General features: G+C 45.8%; 2 protein-coding genes across 13 annotated transcripts in view; one reads left to right on the plus strand and one right to left on the minus strand.

Annotated features, from left to right (window-relative positions):
• Positions 1 to 3,189, plus strand: part of SH2D1B (SH2 domain containing 1B) — a 92,483-nt gene extending 89,294 nt beyond the window's left edge. Inside the window, exon 4 of the mRNA XM_513952.8 lies at positions 1,109 to 3,189. Coding sequence (XP_513952.3) covers positions 1,109 to 1,144 — 36 coding nt within the window. The 3' untranslated portion in view covers positions 1,145 to 3,189. The remainder of the gene's footprint in view (positions 1 to 1,108) is intronic.
• Positions 3,190 to 11,606: 8,417 nt separating this feature from the next.
• Positions 11,607 to 16,741, minus strand: part of NOS1AP (nitric oxide synthase 1 adaptor protein) — a 312,797-nt gene continuing 307,662 nt past the window's right edge. For all 12 annotated transcript variants that reach the window (XM_063795865.1, XM_016931090.4, XM_016931086.4 and 9 more), the window contains 2 exons: positions 16,185 to 16,512; positions 11,607 to 15,238 (listed from right to left, as the gene is read on the minus strand). In XM_063795865.1, coding sequence (XP_063651935.1) covers positions 14,737 to 15,238; positions 16,185 to 16,512 — 830 coding nt within the window. In that variant the 3' untranslated portion in view covers positions 11,607 to 14,736. The remainder of the gene's footprint in view (positions 15,239 to 16,184; positions 16,513 to 16,741) is intronic.

Below are 16,741 nucleotides of genomic sequence, written 5' to 3' on the forward strand. Positions count from 1 at the left end.
CTGCCGAAGCCTCTCAAATTATATCATGAGCAGCTACTCTTCCTTACCCACACTCTTGAAATCTGCTCTCAGGAAAGAATTTACTATCAGTTGCAATGTTGTTTGAATTTAGCTCAGACTTCCAGAAACACTTAGGTCTTAATTCTGTTTTCCCTTGTTGGAATGTGTGGTTATATTCTCAGTGAAAGGGACGGCAGTTATCAGTGGCAGGTGATGGGATGAGATCAGATATCCTCCCTAGGAGAGAGACAGAGGACAGAGAGTTCTCTGGGAGCCTGCAATCACTCCATCCCCATTCTACTCTGTCTGCGGCAAAGTCACCCTTTAGGCTGCCATAGCCGGCTTCTCATTTCCCCAGCAAGGCTAACCATAAAATACAACTCCCTTCCCTACCATTGTGTCCCTGTCCCCCCATCCCCATGAAGGGCAGTGTGTACTCATGGACACAAAAAAATCACTTTCTATAGGTCCAGCTGCAGATGTAGTCCCACAGCTACTTTTCCCCCCAAATTTATAGAATAAAAAGTATACAATGTGGCAGATCTAGAAACCCAGGAATGTATCTGTGCTGCAGCCCTTAGGCAAACCCAGATGAGTTGCTGGGACTGGTTGGGGTGGTGGTAGCATTTGTCTCAACAATGAGAAAAGAATCACAAATCCCAGGAGGAGAACCCTCAGAAATCTTCCCCAAGACCTGGGCATGAATCTCACTCCATCAGTTTTCCATGCCGGGTCAGTGCTGACACAGCAGGCTCCAAAATTCTCAGCTACTGAAGAGGAAATATTCCCCATCAACCTCTTCCTCCCATTCCCATTGCTTCCTTAGAAGAAGCTTCAGATGTTCTTACTCCAAGGGAGGTGCAGATTTCTTGCTGGTGAATGGAGACACTTGTGCTGGAAGGTCTGAGGCTTGGCTTATAAAGAGATCTCCTATTTTGTTAGGAGGGCTCCCTGTAGTACCCCAGCCTTTAAAGATATAACTTTCAGGTGGCATCAAGATGGCTCTGTGCCTGGGGAGGGGTCTTCTTTCCTTTGAGTGGGGTTGTTTGATATGACTTCTGGGTGTGGTCTCATGGCTGGTCTTCTGCTTTTTTTTTTCCCTCCAAAGAACAGTAACAGCGATTATGTGGATGTCTTGCCTTGAAGATAAGGCTGCCGGACAAAGCAAGTTGAAGAGATGAGTAACAGTTCTCACTGATGACCCACTTCTGCAGGCATAGGTCCAGAGCACCAAACTCTAGTGGACAATTCAGACTCTCCTGGTTGTGTAACTGAAGATGTTCTGCCCACCAGCACCAGAGGTCACTCTCCACATCCCCGCCTCCCAGACATATACCAGGAGCAATTTCAAAGCCCTCTCCAGTTTCACTCTTCTTTCTTGGAATGGGACAGCCTGAACATTTTCCCTTTGACTTGTTAAAGGTACCGCCCTACATCATGGTTGACACCCTCCTTTGGACCATGCAGTCAGAGGGGCAGCTTTATACAGAGGAGGGGCACACTTGTCTGTGAGTTTGAAGCCCTGAGTTCCAGTCCTGTGGCTGTGTGACTTTGAACACGTTTCTGCCCATCTCCAGGTCTTAGTTTCTTTGTCTCTGTGGTTGGGTGGGATGATAAACATTGCCCCAGTCTCTCTGTTGAGCCTGCTTGTGTCAGGTGAAGGTGAGGGATCGGGAGTGATGGAGATGCATACAGATCAGCACCTTCTCTGTACCTGCTGGACCCCCATGTGCACCCTTCTCCCTCCAGCCTGGGCTACTCTCCTCCTGGTTCTTTCTAATCTTAAACTTCCTGGTGAGCATTGCCCCAGCCACACTTTCTCCCTGGTTTTGCTTAATTCCACTTATGCAACAGTCATTTCAACAGCATGAATGTGGTTCTGTACAGTGATGTATGTGGAGATTTCTAAAATATTCTATGTGTGATTTCTGTTCCCAACTAGGTTCTAAGTGCCATCAAAGCACGGTTGGGTCTCCCTTGTATCTTCCACAGTGTGTAGAAATTTGTGCTGCCCAGAGCTGTGCCTAGTTCATAGAAACTGACTGGAAGCACATTGCTGAGGGAGGTTTGTTGGATTGGTTTTTAAGGTTTATTGAAATTGATTTGCTGAATTTTTCTGCTAATTCAAAATGTGAATTAGGACCTGGTCAGTTTGAAATATACCAAATTCTATGCCATTTCTCTTACTTATCATCAAATTGTAGTAATGTATTTCACCCCACTGGACTTATCTTCAGAGTTTTAAAAGAGAGGAGCTCTCGACTTAGAGGTAATATGAACAGATGAACAGACACTGTGGCTGGAGCCCCAAAGTGTGGAGCATTGTGAGATTTGGGGTCACAGCAATTTATGGCTACTATTCCCTGTGTCTGGTAGGTAGGACAAATGTCCTCTTTTACTTTTCAAAACTGGCTTAGGTATTCATGGACCTTGATTCTTCTATATACATTTTATAATAAATACGTGAAATTGCTTAAAACCTCTTTTTGGAATTTTTAATGAACTTGCAACAAATTTGTAAATAGGAGAGAACTGACGTTCTTGTGATGTTTTCCCATGCATAAACATGCCACATCCATGTTCTTGGGTCATCTTTTTTGCCCTTTCATGGAGTCATAAATTTTCCCAACTGAAGTCTTGTATATTCGGTTAGATTAATTCCTATTTCTAGTTGCTGTAAATGACATCTTACATTTTATTACATTTCTAATAGGATATGGTGTTGGTGAAATGTTAACCCTCTCATTAGATCTACTAGTTTACCTGTTGATTCTATTGTGTTTTCTATGTAAATGATTTTGTCAGCTATAAATAATAACATTTTATTTTCTCTTTCCTTGCAATACCTATGCTCATTTATTTTTTATGTTTACCCATTGGTTAGGGCCTCCTGTATACATTAAACAGTTCATAGTCATGATAGTGAGTATTCTTACACTGTTCCCAGTATTACAGGGAATGCTTAGAAATTTTCTCTATTTAAACATTATGTTTGTTGTAGCTTTGTTAAAGGATATTTTATAATTTTTACTAGAAATATTTTGACATTTATTGTGATTTTTTTCTATCTCTAATCTATTGAGATAGTCACATTCCTTTTGTCTTCACTCCATTATAAAGGTAAGTTACCTTAATAAAATTGTTGATATCATTTCATCCTTGCATTGCTTCACTTGATCATATTTTATTATTTTTCATAAGCTGTGGAATTTGGTAAGTTAATATTTCATTTAAGATTTTTGCATTAAAACTCATAAACCAAATAGGACTATAATTTACTGAATCATGGTTATACTGTTCATATAAAGCGAAGAAAAGTGTTTTTCCTTTTACCATTTTCTGCAACAACTCTTCAGGTAAAGATTATTTGTTCTGGGCTGGGTGTGGTGGCTCACACCTGTAATCCAAGCACTTTGGGAGGCCGAGGTGGGGGATCACTTGAGGTCAGGAGCTCAAGATCAGCCTGGCCAACATGGTGAAACCCTGTCTCTACAAAAATACAAAAATGTAGCCAGATGTGGTGGCACACGCCTATAATCCCAGCTACTCAGGAGGATGAGGTGGGAGAATCGCTTGAACCCGGGAGGTGGAGGTTGCAGTGAGCCAAGATCATGTCAGGGCACTCCAGCCTGGGTGACAGAGTGAGACCCTATCTCAAAAAATATATATATAGTAAATAAATAAATAAAAATAAACTTATCTGTTCCTTGACATTTTTTAGTACAGTACTTTCTTATAAAACTGAGTTTGAGACTCTGGTGGGGCGGGGTGGGGTGGAGTGGGGGGCATCTTCAATTACTATTTAAATATTAATACTTTTTGATTTGTTAAAATATTTTGCCAATTTTGACATTTTTTGTTTTTCTAGAAATGTATCAATTTTGTCTGTTTTCACAATTATTGGCAGATAGTTTGTAATATTCTTGCATTATTTTAATGCTTTCTTGTGACTGTAGCAACATCTCCTTTCTCACACTGTGTCTATTTGGATCTTACTCTTTTATATTTATTGATTTTATCTATCTTATTAGTCTTTTCAAAGCCAGCTTTTGGTTTTGTTCATCAGTTTTGTTACTGCTTTTAAATTGTTATTCTCTATTTATTTGATTTCCAGCCTCATTTTAGGGGGGCTTATCTGACTTGTTTTCAATACTTGTTATTTTCTAATAAATATATTTATAGTTATGAATTTAGCTCAAAGTACTGTTTTAGCTGTATCCCATAAATTTTAACACAAATAGTGGTTATTGCAGTTTAGGTCAAAGTATTTTTAATTCTTGTAAAAGTATCTTCTTTAATTCAAAAACTATTTAGTAGTTCGTAATTGTTTTCAAACATACATTTTTAGTTATTTTAGTATAGATTTCAAACTATATCATGTTAAGGTTGGATAACAGCCTGACTTCAATTTCTGAGGCTTCCTTGCTGACCTGGTATATGTGAACATTCTGTGAATATTTCATTTGTTTGAATTACTCTTTCTATTCATTTTAAAGCTCGTTCTCTTTACCTCTTCCCCAAATGTATTCAAGATTATAGATTATATAAAACAAATATTTTCATAGATTTGCATATTTTATCTATTTGATCTATCAGCGTCAGAGAAAGATAAATCTTTCATTTTAATTCTATATATAATAGTATTTAACTTTCTGATTATAATAGTTACTATATTAACTAGTTTTTGTTATTTTACCATTCTTATTTTAACTGTTTTTTATATTTTTATGTGTATATATTTTTATTACTATTTTATCATCTTCATTTCCTTTATTTTATAAAGTATTCCTCCTTGTCTCTCATTAGTTTTGCCTTTATTTATATTTTACATCATATTAAAATTGCTATCTCAACTTTTATTCATACTTTCCTAGTATGTAATTTTCTGTCCTTTCATTTTCAAGTTTTTCCACCTTTTATCTCTGTCTTCTGTGGACACAATATTGCTGGATCTTTTTTTTTTCCAATTTAAGATTCTCTCCTTTTGTTTGGTGAGTTCAAAACACATGTTTATTATCATTTGTTCTATTGGAATTTATAACTGCCATCTTATACATTCTTTCCATTTACTATACATTTTTTCCTTTTTTTCTCCTTTTCTGCTTTCCATTGAATAGATCAAATTTATCTCTGTTAATTTGAAAGCTCTATGAAAAAAATTTAGTGTTTACCCATAACTTACTAGACCCTGTATTTTCATTTTTCTCTATAACATTGTAAATATATCAATTGTTATAATTTAACATGCTCTCATTTCTCTTCTGTCACCATCACCAATCCCATCAGATTTTCTGAAATTATCTAAAATTTTAATTGTTATTTACTCTTTTGGGTCCTTTATCATTTAAATAACAGTATACTTTACTGAGTCAATTAGTCATCCTTCTTGTAAATTTAAAAAACACATAGCACTCTCCTGAGTTTCTCTTCTTGGCAGAATATTTTCTGCAAAAGTATTTTGCATATTTGAAAATTGCTATGAGAGCAGATTTTAAGTGTTCTCATCAAAGATGGTCTTTGAGTGGTAAACCTTTTGCGGTCTTTCTAATTTTAGATTAATTTAAATGATAGTTGAGCTAAATATAGAATTGTAGGTTTAAAGTTATTTTCCTTCAGTGATATAAAACACATTAAGTTGCTAGCACTTTATGTGTAGGTTTCTTACTGAGATGTCTAATGTCAATCTGATCCTCCTTCACTGCTGAACTTTTTCGTGGAAAGTTGAAAAATGGCCTGTCTTCATTATCTTAAATTTCACTGTGATGTGTCTAATAGTGAGTTTTTTCTTCTCTATCAAATATGAAACCTTATAGGCCATTTTGTTCTTGGGATTTTAATCTTTCTTTACTTTTATTACTATTTAAATGAATAGAATGAATGAATGAATGAATGAGAATTCTCATTCATTTTTCAAAGATTTCTTCTATTTTTTCCCTCCTACTGGAATTTCTAATTAAGAACTGTCCTCTCTTTTATTTTGCCCTTGAAATGATATTTGTTAAGTGATCTTAGGAAAGATACAAGCCTCTCTAAAATGGAGACAATATTTATCTCATAAATTACTATTAGTTTTGTCATGGAAGTCTTCCTTTCAGTTACCAGAAACTGCAATACCTGATGCCAGCCACAAGAGGTCAGACAGCCATCAAGAAAACTAGTACTGCTTGCGGGTTTTATTTTCCTTATTTCCTTCCTTCCTTCCTTCCTTCCTTCCTTCCTTCCTTCCTTCCTTCCTTCCTTCCTTCCTTCTTTCTTTTTCTTTCTCTCTCTCTTTTTTTGTAAAGCACTGCTGAGTACCATGGTAGCTATTAGACCTGAAATATTTCTTTAGCAAGTATTCTCCAAACAGTACTCACTTCCCCATTGAATGCTTAATCTCCAGTGTCGATAACAGGATTAGTTTCTAAGCCAGGCTTCCCTAAGTTTGCAATGTGAGATGTAATAGGTGCTCTTGCCACTCCTACTGCAGGGTGAAATTCTTGCAATTCAGAGTAGGCTCTTAGCGACACCCTTAAGAACGAATGTTTTCAGGAGGTACTGTTGTTAGCTCTGTCACTTACTGGTAGAGTGACTATGGGCAAATTGCTAAGACTCCCTAAGCCTCTGGTCAGCTTCATCTAGAAAATGAGGATAATGACTTACCACATAAAGTTACTGTGGAGCTTCATTGAGATGACGCCAGCCCAGGTTAACATGTTAACAATGCAGTCTTTGCTGTTTCTTTTGTAAAATGAGGGGACTGTGGAATGGGTCTTTAAATTCCCATCCCATGTGAATATGCAGTGTTTAATGAAACTGTATTCCTCGTTGGAGAAGATCTAACTCAAAAAGATGTTTCTGAGCCATGAACGTTTCCTGGAATTATTTATCAGACTGGCGCGATGGAGATAGAGAAGTAGGGGAGGGTGGCTGTTCCTCAGGCCTGAAGACTTAGGTCTTCCCAGAGAGTTCTGCCTCTCAGTTGTAAGACCCAGGGAATTGGCTTAGTCATCATCTCAGTCTCAGTTTACCTCTTCCTAACATGCGGCTGAAATACCTCCCTCACAAGATAGGATTCATGAGATCATGTGTGTGAATCTCTTTAAGCACAATAGAATAACATCCGTATCTGGAAAATGGGCTTAGTAAGACCTCCCTTGGAGGGCCACGAGAAAAACAAATGAGACCATGTGTATAAATTGATTAACACAATTCCTGGAGTATATAGAAGCTTCAGAGAATGATAAAGCACCAATTAACAGTCAAGCCTAACACAGTGAAGTAGAATGTTAAGAATTGGAACTCAGAGCCCTGTAGGCAGCTCCCAGAGGTAGGCAGGTGCCTGGCACTGAAGCACAGCCCTTCTTGCATTATGCTGGATATAAGTGCTTGCTTCTACCAGCTCCGTGGCAAGGTGGCATCTGTCCAAGGAACAGAGTTAATGAAGGCTCCGGCTGCAGATAAATGAGCTTCACATTGGCCCATTAATCACTTTCCACTTTGAAAATGGCCACCCTCAATCCTTCTCTGTGGAGTTGATGATCATGTACAGAGGCTGCCTGTGGATAGAGATCCTGAGGAAGAGCGGCTGAAAGAGTCCTGCTGGTCTACCCCAGAGCCTGTCTAGTCTGTTCCACACAAATTCAACTGCAAGTTTCCTGAGTTTAGTTCCATTCAAAGTGCATCTTTATCGAGCTCCTGCAATATGCCAGACACTGTGCTGGGAACCGAGGAGTCAGGGATGAAGATGGCATGGTCCCTGCCCCTGAGCTCAGAGACCTGGGGGAGAGAAGCATGAGGATGAAGCGACTTTCTATGACACATGGAGAGTACCGTGATGGAGGAACATATAGGATGCTACGGGAACGCAGAGAAGGGGTGGGGTGGTGTCCGGGAAGCCACCTGGAGGAAGGGATGCCTGAGTGGAAATGTGAAAGATGAATTAACATAGCCTAGTGAAGTCAGAGGAAAGGGACAGGAAGGTAGAAACGTGACCTGGGCAGATGGACCATCTTAAACACAGGCATGGAAGCAATTCGGAGCAGGCTGGGGCTCTGAGGGAAGTACAGCACGGAGGCAGCAGTGGCAGTCGCCGCCAGCGAGGCAGGCAGGCCGGCCACAAATAATCCAGAGTGCAGAGAACCCACCTGACACCTCCCCCACATGCGTCTTAGCAAGCCTCCTGGCCTGGTCACAGCATGTGCCACCTACACAGTCGATGACTGATGATTAAGGGGGTGGGGTAGGGAGAGGCATGAACAAGACTGCCACCCCCACCTCCCCCTCTAGCTTTCTTACACGTCAAATCGCTTCCTAGATGGCCTACACAGCCTCTCCGGGAGGCCCAGTTCCTAGAAATGTCACACATTGGCCAGATCTAAAGACTACTTGCCAGGTCAGCTGCAAAGACTTCCTGACACATAGGACCCAGGATTTAAGCTGAACAAGGGAGGCTGGCTGCAACAGAATTTACCAAGTACCAGGAGATCGTGGGAAGGCAAAACAACAGAGGCAGTCCCCGCTTGTCTTGAGCTTTCCTATCCAGCAAGGGGGATCCATCCATTGCAGGCTCAGGATAAAGCGGGGGCATGCATCTTGCTGAAGCTGCAAACCGTTCCCAGGGCAGACAGTTCACTTTTCTCCTGCCCCTTTGGCTTGCCCCATGAAGGCCTGGACCAACCCAAAGCACTCCTGTGACAACCACAGGGAATTGTTCTAAGTTGCTGTGAGTGAGCCCCCGAAGTGGGCTGAACACTGGGATGTGCTTGAACATCAGACCAAGCCAACAAGAATTCCCCAATAAACGCAAGCCTAGAAAGCAGGTGGCGGCAGACATGGAGGGATGATTCAGGAAATAGGTAGCTAAGCAGATGGCACTGGAAACAGCTGGCTGGTTAAACAGTAAAAAAAAATGTTGCGGTTTGTCGGAAGGTTGCTTTTTGTTTGGGGTTTTTTGTTTTGTTTTGGTCAATTCCAAGGAACACACTGGCAATGTTCCCTGCTCTATATAACCAACAGACTCCTCAGGCAACTTGCACGAAGGAGAATACAGTCTGGAGTCTGAGGTGGTCCTTAAATATTTCCTCAAGCTTGCTTCCTCGTCTGTGTTGTTAATAGCCAAGTGATTCGTTTTGTGGGGTAGCTTCCCCAGGCTCCCTTGGGCTGGACTGTTTATCATGGCAGCAGCTGGAGATAAGCTGGACACAAAGAGGATTTGTGTCTCAGGAGAGCTGGTCCCTAGATACAGAAAGTGGAGGAATTTTCTCATTAGGAGGAAGTCAGTGGTGGGGACTCTGGGCTTTCCTCCTGTGCCCCCAGTGCAAACAGTAGCAGGGAGGGGGCGTCCTGGAGGGGAGATGTACTTGAAGATGCTTTCACTGGACAACTTAAAGCTTCCAGAGTAGATTTCCTTGGGAGAGATGAAAGGTATTAAATGCCATCTGCACTGGTGAAGCTTTCCAAGGGGGAGGTAGGAGTCTCTCTACAAGGGCTATATGGACTTAATTACTTGTTCCCACTCACAGAGAGGCCACAGTGGGAGGCTCCAGGCTGAATGTCCCAAAGCAGGGTGGCGAACTGAGCGACTGAAGCCCGGCGCACTCTGAGGGCCAAAGTCTCAGACAAACCATCACTGAGTTTGCCACCACAGCTAGGCTGGCCTGGGAAACTCCACAGTGTGGGGAGGGCAGCAGAGAGAGGACAGGGAGTCCAAGCACAGAGAGTTCTAGAACACTCCCAGGATTCACTGACCTCATAGGCATTGTGAAATCTGAGAGCAGATTAAACTGACCCAGCAGGAATTTTCTGAGATTAGGGTAGCATCTGAGTACATTTCTGGGTCGGCTAATTTCATAAAAATTCTGAATACCAACTGGGGTCCCTGCCAGCATAGGCACAGACCTAAGGAATGAGGTGGGTCTCCTGATGGCCTCTGAGTGTGTTTCCTTCAGCAACTACTAACGGCAGATTTAGTCCAGAGGAAATGAGCACTCTCTCGGCTGAAATTAATTGCCTCACCCTGAGCCCCACTTTGGTGCTTCCACTGCATTTCACATCCTGATCACATACCCTGTTAGCATAGCGCCCGGGAGGGCAGGTATGATGGCACTCCCATCCATTCAGAATGGAGAAAGAGGACCGCGTGTCACTTTTCCACCAATGTCACCACAGTCCCCTAGATAGCACTTAGTGCATGGCAGGAAGGGGCTTGGATATATTGTCTGAATAAATGCATCTTTGTCCCCCAGATTCTAGAACAGTGACTCAGCGTAGAGCACAGCATTAAAAAACATGACATCTGCACTTCCATTTTCACACTTAAAATTCCCTTAAAAATTTTTTTACACTAGAACTGTTTATACTTGATCTTAGACCAAAATAACGACTTCACATAATAGTGGGAAAGGCATGTTAAAAGCACATTTCACACCTGAACGACTGCAGCAAGATACTGAAGCCATTCAATGGGAGAGGTTGTCTGGAGTCACCGCAGCATACTCATAAAGAAAAAAGTTGCTATCGTAAGCATTTTCAATGCCTTTTCCCAAAACATGGAGGATTGGTTTTTGTGTTTTTCCTGCTTTCCCTGGACGATAACGCCGCAGCCCACTGCAGAGACAGCGAGCAACCTTTGAGATCACAGCTGTTCTTTTCTTGCTCCTCTGCTGAGAAACAAAGTGTGGGAGTGGAACAAAATGCAGAAAACGTTAGGGACTTAGCCTCAAGCCTGAGACGCCTCTGACATGGAGCCAGGGAGCCCCTGCATGCGGAACTGTGGAATCCAACCCCAGGCATAGTCACATCTGCACGTGAGAGGGCTGCGCAGAAAGGCCCCATGTTTCCCTTTGGAAATGTGCGTGGCTTCTGTGAACAGACTGAACGCCCCTTTCCCTTCCTGTTTTTCCCCCATTTCCTTCCTTTTAAGGAGGATAAAGGCCTGGCCAATTCTCAGCTGTGTGGGTCCTCTGGATCCTTGGATCTGACACTGGCCCAGGGGCAGCAAAGGGGCAAAGGGACTCCAGGCCAGCTCTTCTCTGAGCCACCTTCTCTCCGCAGGTGAGCAACAAGAATGTCCCTGTCCATGGGGTGCCCTTGGGGGCAATCTCCCAGGAAGTACCTAAGTCCAAATCACTGACATATATTGATGACTCTCTTTGAGAGGCTGATAGAAGCTCTGGTTCCTCTATGGAAGAACGTGCATACATGAATGTGAAGCTTCATCCCTTTCTTGGTGGAAGAGGGCTTTGGACCCAGGTAAAGAATGAGTGTCCTAGAGGATGATCCAAAGGCCATGTCCGCTTATCCCCACTTCCTCCCAAGGAGGGTCGTGCCTGTGCACATCATGATGGCACATCCTGAAACAGTGATAGGTCGGGTTGGCAGAGGTACCCCCTCACAGTGGCCAGCCAGGGGAGCCAATGATGGCACATCCTCAGAAGTCATTTCCCCGCCAAGGGTTCAGGCTGGAGGTGTCGGTAGTGCCCATCTTCCTCACATTCTACCTCCCTCATTTCTCACTTTTCCAGGCTTACAAAGGAAAATGCCAACACACTTCAGCCAACAAGTCAGCCTTGAGGAAACCAACTGCTCCCCATCAGTCAGGAGGAAAAACAGACAAAGCCAGCAAACCAAACCAAATCATTTTATTGTGCAATTTCCTTCTACCAGAAAATTACTAAAAATATAAATATTAACTCTCTAAAAAATACTCAGAATAGATCTGTAATCTTCCTCCTCCTCCTCCGAACTGGAGCCAATCTTCTTCTTTAAACGCTGATGGATTGCATACATGTATGTCTTCCATATCAGCCACATACACAACATTCAGATACACTTCCCTCTGTGCAGGGGGATACACCAGCCTCCTGCCAGGTTCTGGAAGCTCACCTTATAATCTACCAGGATAAAGCTGTGTGCTGAGTAGGAGGTTATGGTGGGGTTGGGGAGTAACAAGGAGATAAAAGACCTTGTGGTCCCAACTTCCTTATGTGGACAGAGAAGATAGGTCCTTTACTCCTCCTCATTACCCTGCCCTCTCATGGACTGGGCTAACTGAAGGCCAAGCTCCCAGAGAAGCTGGACTCACTGTGCGGGATTACTGAGGGTGTGGCTGCCAGGCTACAGTCACAGGAAGGCCAGACTGTTGAGATGGACATGGAAACCAGGTGAGGCTTTGGATGGAAAGCTGGTCTGGGCCAAGGCCTCTGCAGGATGAGTAGTAGCTGTTCCTGCTGGGCTTTGGGCAGCCCCTAGACCCTAGCACCAGGTACTATGTGCAGCATCTAAGACCAGACACCAGTCTCAGAGAGCCTCCCGAGGTAGCAGCATCATCCCTGCAGCAGGGGGACGGGCAGGTTGTAGGCAGTTAGATTGGAGCAGGGTCCCATGGCACTGTATTCAGTATCAGACACAGGTCTGAAGAACTCTGGGGTCACCCTGGCAATGGTCCTGGACAACCTGGTGGGATCCTTTTGCTCATCCTGGGTCTAAGGTCCTGGACTCCAGCAGCAGCTGGGCTATAGAGTGGAGGCAGGGTACTTAAGAAAGGCTGCACCTGCAATACCTGTGCCTATGGCTGCCATATCATCGGGCCAGAGCCGCCCTGGGCTCCAGCAGAGGAGAAGCCCCAGAGTGCAGGGGCTTGCTGGGTTTCCCATCAAAGCACAAACCATGCTCCTGGTATGGGAAGCTCAGATGAAGTGGCTTGCTCCCAGGATGTGTGTTTGGGGACTCTATCCCTATCCTCAGCTCTGGTGTTTTGTGTGATACCCCAAACCATTCTGGGAAAACTCAAAGGACCCCGAATGCTAATCCTGAGACCTCCTCTCTGACATCAGGGTCAGATATCACATCCTTAGAGTGAGAAAGAATGTACATGTAAGCCCTGCTCACTCTACCAGGGCCTGCAGGTGCCCTGCTGCAGTGACTCCTACGAGGGAGGGGAGACAGCTTGTGGTGAGCACGTGGTGAAACCTGGCTTTCTGGGAGAAGGAAGACAATGGAAGGCAAGGTAGAAGGGAAAGTGGTGGGAGGGCCATGGCAAGGCCACACAGCTGCAGAAGCAAGAATGCAGGAAGGAACCCACATCCTAGCAATCCTGCTGAGGCTCCTAGTTGTGTAGGAGTTAGCATGGCCATTTTATATGGCAGTGGTGGTGGGAAGGGGAGCAGAGGCTTGGAGATGAGAAGAGCTGGGAAGCAAGCCCTGGGTATCCCAGAGCTTATGGGTGGGAAGCCAAACAATGAATAGAACAGGGGAGGCCACAGGAATCCCAGGAGGAGGATGCCGCACCGCCTGCCCTGGCCGGACGTGCCATTCCCAGCCTTCTCCCAGGGAACCGGCCACCTTGTTCAAGAAAAGGAACGTTCTCCTCTTGCTGCAAAGAGCCCCGGAATTAGGATCACCCCCTTACAGGATCTGCTGGTCACAGGAAGACAGCACAATAGGACCCCTGGTGGGAGACCTAAAAGTGGGTTGCAGGAACCAGTTAAGGCTGGATGAACCTGGTCAGTCCCTTACATGGATCCTGAAGCAGGAAAAAGCCCACCAGCATCAGCATAAAAGAAAGGCAGGGAAGGGCAGGGCGGGGCCGCTCCAGTGAGGTCCAGAGCTGCAGGAGGCCCAGGCAACTTCAGCACAAGCACAAAGCACTTCCACTTAATTAAAACTGGTTTCCCCCCACAGTTCTTCTCACATTCCAATCTTGCACATGCTTCATTCTGGCTCTCACAGCAGGCCCAGGCCCTGAAACAGCATTATTTTAGGCTGCAAGGTGGCCCCTGAAAAGCTGTTCTGATCCCCAGTGATCGCTCTTCTCTGTCCCATCCTCACTCCCTTCTCCCTGCTTCTGCTCTGGGTTTTTAGCACCAGCCCTGAATGCCAAGACCACCCCCAAGTTCCTGGGCCCTCCCCACAAAACAAAATCAGAGTGTGCTCGGCTGCATCTGCTGGGGCCTGGCTCTCCCTGTCTTCACACACTCAGCAAGAGAAGCCTGATCTTTCCTTCTGTGCAGAATGCCCACATTTTGTGTTCGACATCTGACCAGATGGGAGAAACCTTGGGAACCCTGGGTGGCAGCGTTCAAACCCTGGGTGAACTCTCAAGGTCTCAGGCCTGGTAAGCATCTCCTCTGGCCTCCACCCCAGGGGCAGAGCAAACATGGCAACCAGGGGCCTGCGCTGTCCTGGGACCAAGAGGAGCTATGGCTGGGCTGTGCTCAGGGTGTGTGGCTTTCTAGGCCATGGCCTGTCATCAAGCCAAACCCATCATTCCTCATCCAGCCTTCCTCCCGCTGAGGCCAGGGGCATCGGACCCATCAAGGAGGAGAGAGAAGGGACAGGGGTGTGGGAGGGAGAACAGCAGGGGAGGAGGCGCATGTAGGGGACAGGCAAAAAGAATTCCTGTAAGATCCATTGTCCTGAGCTGGTGGCCCTGCAATTCACTGAGAAGACAGGACAAGCTCAAGAGTGGAAGAGCTCTAATGTCCAAGGGCTGCAGCCCACTCAGAGGAGGTTACAGAAAATTAGGCTCAAAACGGCATCAAGTCTTTCAGCCATTCTGCGGATAGACTCTTTAACTAGAACTACTCAAGGACTTCCAGTCCTGCAAAATCCCATGATGGACGACTGGCTCTCTGCTGGTGCCTCATACAAGGAAGACAAAGGGCACAGCGGAGTTGAGGCCAGGGCCAGTGTGCGCAGTGGAGGAGAAAGCAGCAGGAAGACAAGGGCAGAGCTCAGCAGGAAAGAGCAGAGGCTCTATTCAAAGGACAGCAGGTCTGGGTGAGGGCCCTCATTGTCGAGGCTGGAGGTCCGTGCCTGAGGAGGGGGGCTGCCATCCTCCCAGGACTCAGCCAGGCTGATGGGGCTCAAGCTGAGTTTGAAGCCATTCCTCTCGATAAGGCTGGGGGAGGAGGCCCTTCTGCACTCAGTCATCTTTAGCTTGGATTCGTCCTGGCTATCCTTGTGGATTAGGTCAGGTACTGACAGGGAAACCTCTCCATTGCGCAGAACTTTGCCTCTCTCTTCTCTTTCCATGGTGGCCTCTGGCTGTGAAGCGTCTGCTGGGACGTCAGGCTGGGCAATGGGAGCGGAGTCCTGGGCCTGCCCAGGTGATGGCTCTGTCCCATACTCCAGACTGCTCAGGACAGGCTGTGATGAAATCAGCATGTCCTGGGTGGTCTTCAGGGCCCGAGGGGTTCGCTTTCTGGTTATGGGAGGTGGAGGATCCAGCCGAGGAAATGTTTCTTGCAGGACTGACCTGTAAGGTTAATGACAATAAACACACATGCCTTAAGGACAGCAAGACACCAATCCACCTGCCATCTTGCTTCTCCAACTCCAACTGCACTTTCAACCCACCCCACCCAATAACTGCTCTACTCCTTGGGCTCTGGTTCTTGGTTTGGCACATAGGCCTTAGCAATTTCAGCATAACAGTAGCTTTTGGCCTGGTCCATGCTCACTCAGTGTTCAGAGCAGCACAAAGTGCTGGCCTCTAGAAGACAGGATAGAGACCGCTGGTGAAGCTTGTCAAATCAGAACCCAGGCAGTAAGTCCTGTGGAGGGCATTCCCACCTCAGATGCACAGGTGTTTAAAACAAGGCCTGGAAAGAGCCTGTTGGTAGGAGGGGGAAGAACAGGAGGGCTGCTACAGGGGGCTTCTCCCACTGTGCCCTAGTGGGCTGTGACAGGTGCAGGCTTCTCCACAAGCAACAGTCTATGGCAGCGGTTCTCAGCTATGGCCGGGCATCAGAATCTACCTGGGGACCTTCTGGGCAATGGCTGGGTTCAAATCCAGCTCTGCCAAGTACTAACTTTGTGACCTCAAGCTATTTACTTTGTCTGTCTGAACGTGAGTTATCTGCAGGATGGAAATATCATCTACCTCCCAGGGCTGCTGGGAGGGTTAGACAAAATGATGCAACTATAGCCTGCAGCACAGAGCTGAGGACATGGTGTGCACTCAGCAACCTTCAGCAGCACAGAGCCGAGGACATGGTGGGCACTCAGCAACCTTCAGCTGTGGCTGCAGAAGGTGAAGCCAGCTCCGGAGAACGTGGCCTGATCCTGCAGCTTTTCAGTACAGGACAATCTCACACCCCTCCCTTGGGGCTGTTTTCCTGTGCAGACACTGCAGTTTGTCCCTGTACCTTTTCAAGTGGGTCCACAGAGGGGCATGGATGTTGGGCGGGTGAGGGGCTCACCTTTCATCCTCTAGCCAAGCCTCTGGAGCCGCGTCAGTCCCACTGGCCAGCTGTGCTCCTGCAGTCTTGTTGATCTCTGTCACACCCACACTGCCCAGGCTGGAGGGCTCCTTTCTCCGCAGGAAGTCATTCACTTTGGCCCCCATGGCTTTGCCCAGGTTCTTGAGGTGCTGGCTGCTGCCCACCCAGAGTCCTGGCCCCCCAGGCTCACCAGAGCCCAGAGGGGCAGAGCCGGGGGCCACGGGCTTGGACAAGTGGGGGAAGGAGCGGCTGGCCTGGAGCTTTGGAGTGAGGGCTGTGTTCAAATTCTCAAACATGCCGTGGTCAACTATGAACAAAGAGGCGACAGAGAGACATGATGAGGAAAGGGGAGCGGTACCTGTGCTCTATCATTCAGTTTTTCCTTATCCCACACCCAAAACTTGTAACTTCCAAGGCTTTGGAAATATTCAAGAAAGAGCCAGCAAAGCCACTCTTGAACTTTCCAGTGTAGTTTTCTTGATGGGACAGGAACTAGAAATTCTAGCTCTGCCCCACCCAAGTTAATCAGTGACTAA

The sequence above is a fragment of the Pan troglodytes genome, chromosome 1 (assembly GCF_028858775.2).
Source record: "Pan troglodytes isolate AG18354 chromosome 1, NHGRI_mPanTro3-v2.0_pri, whole genome shotgun sequence".
NCBI lineage: Eukaryota > Metazoa > Chordata > Mammalia > Primates > Hominidae > Pan > Pan troglodytes.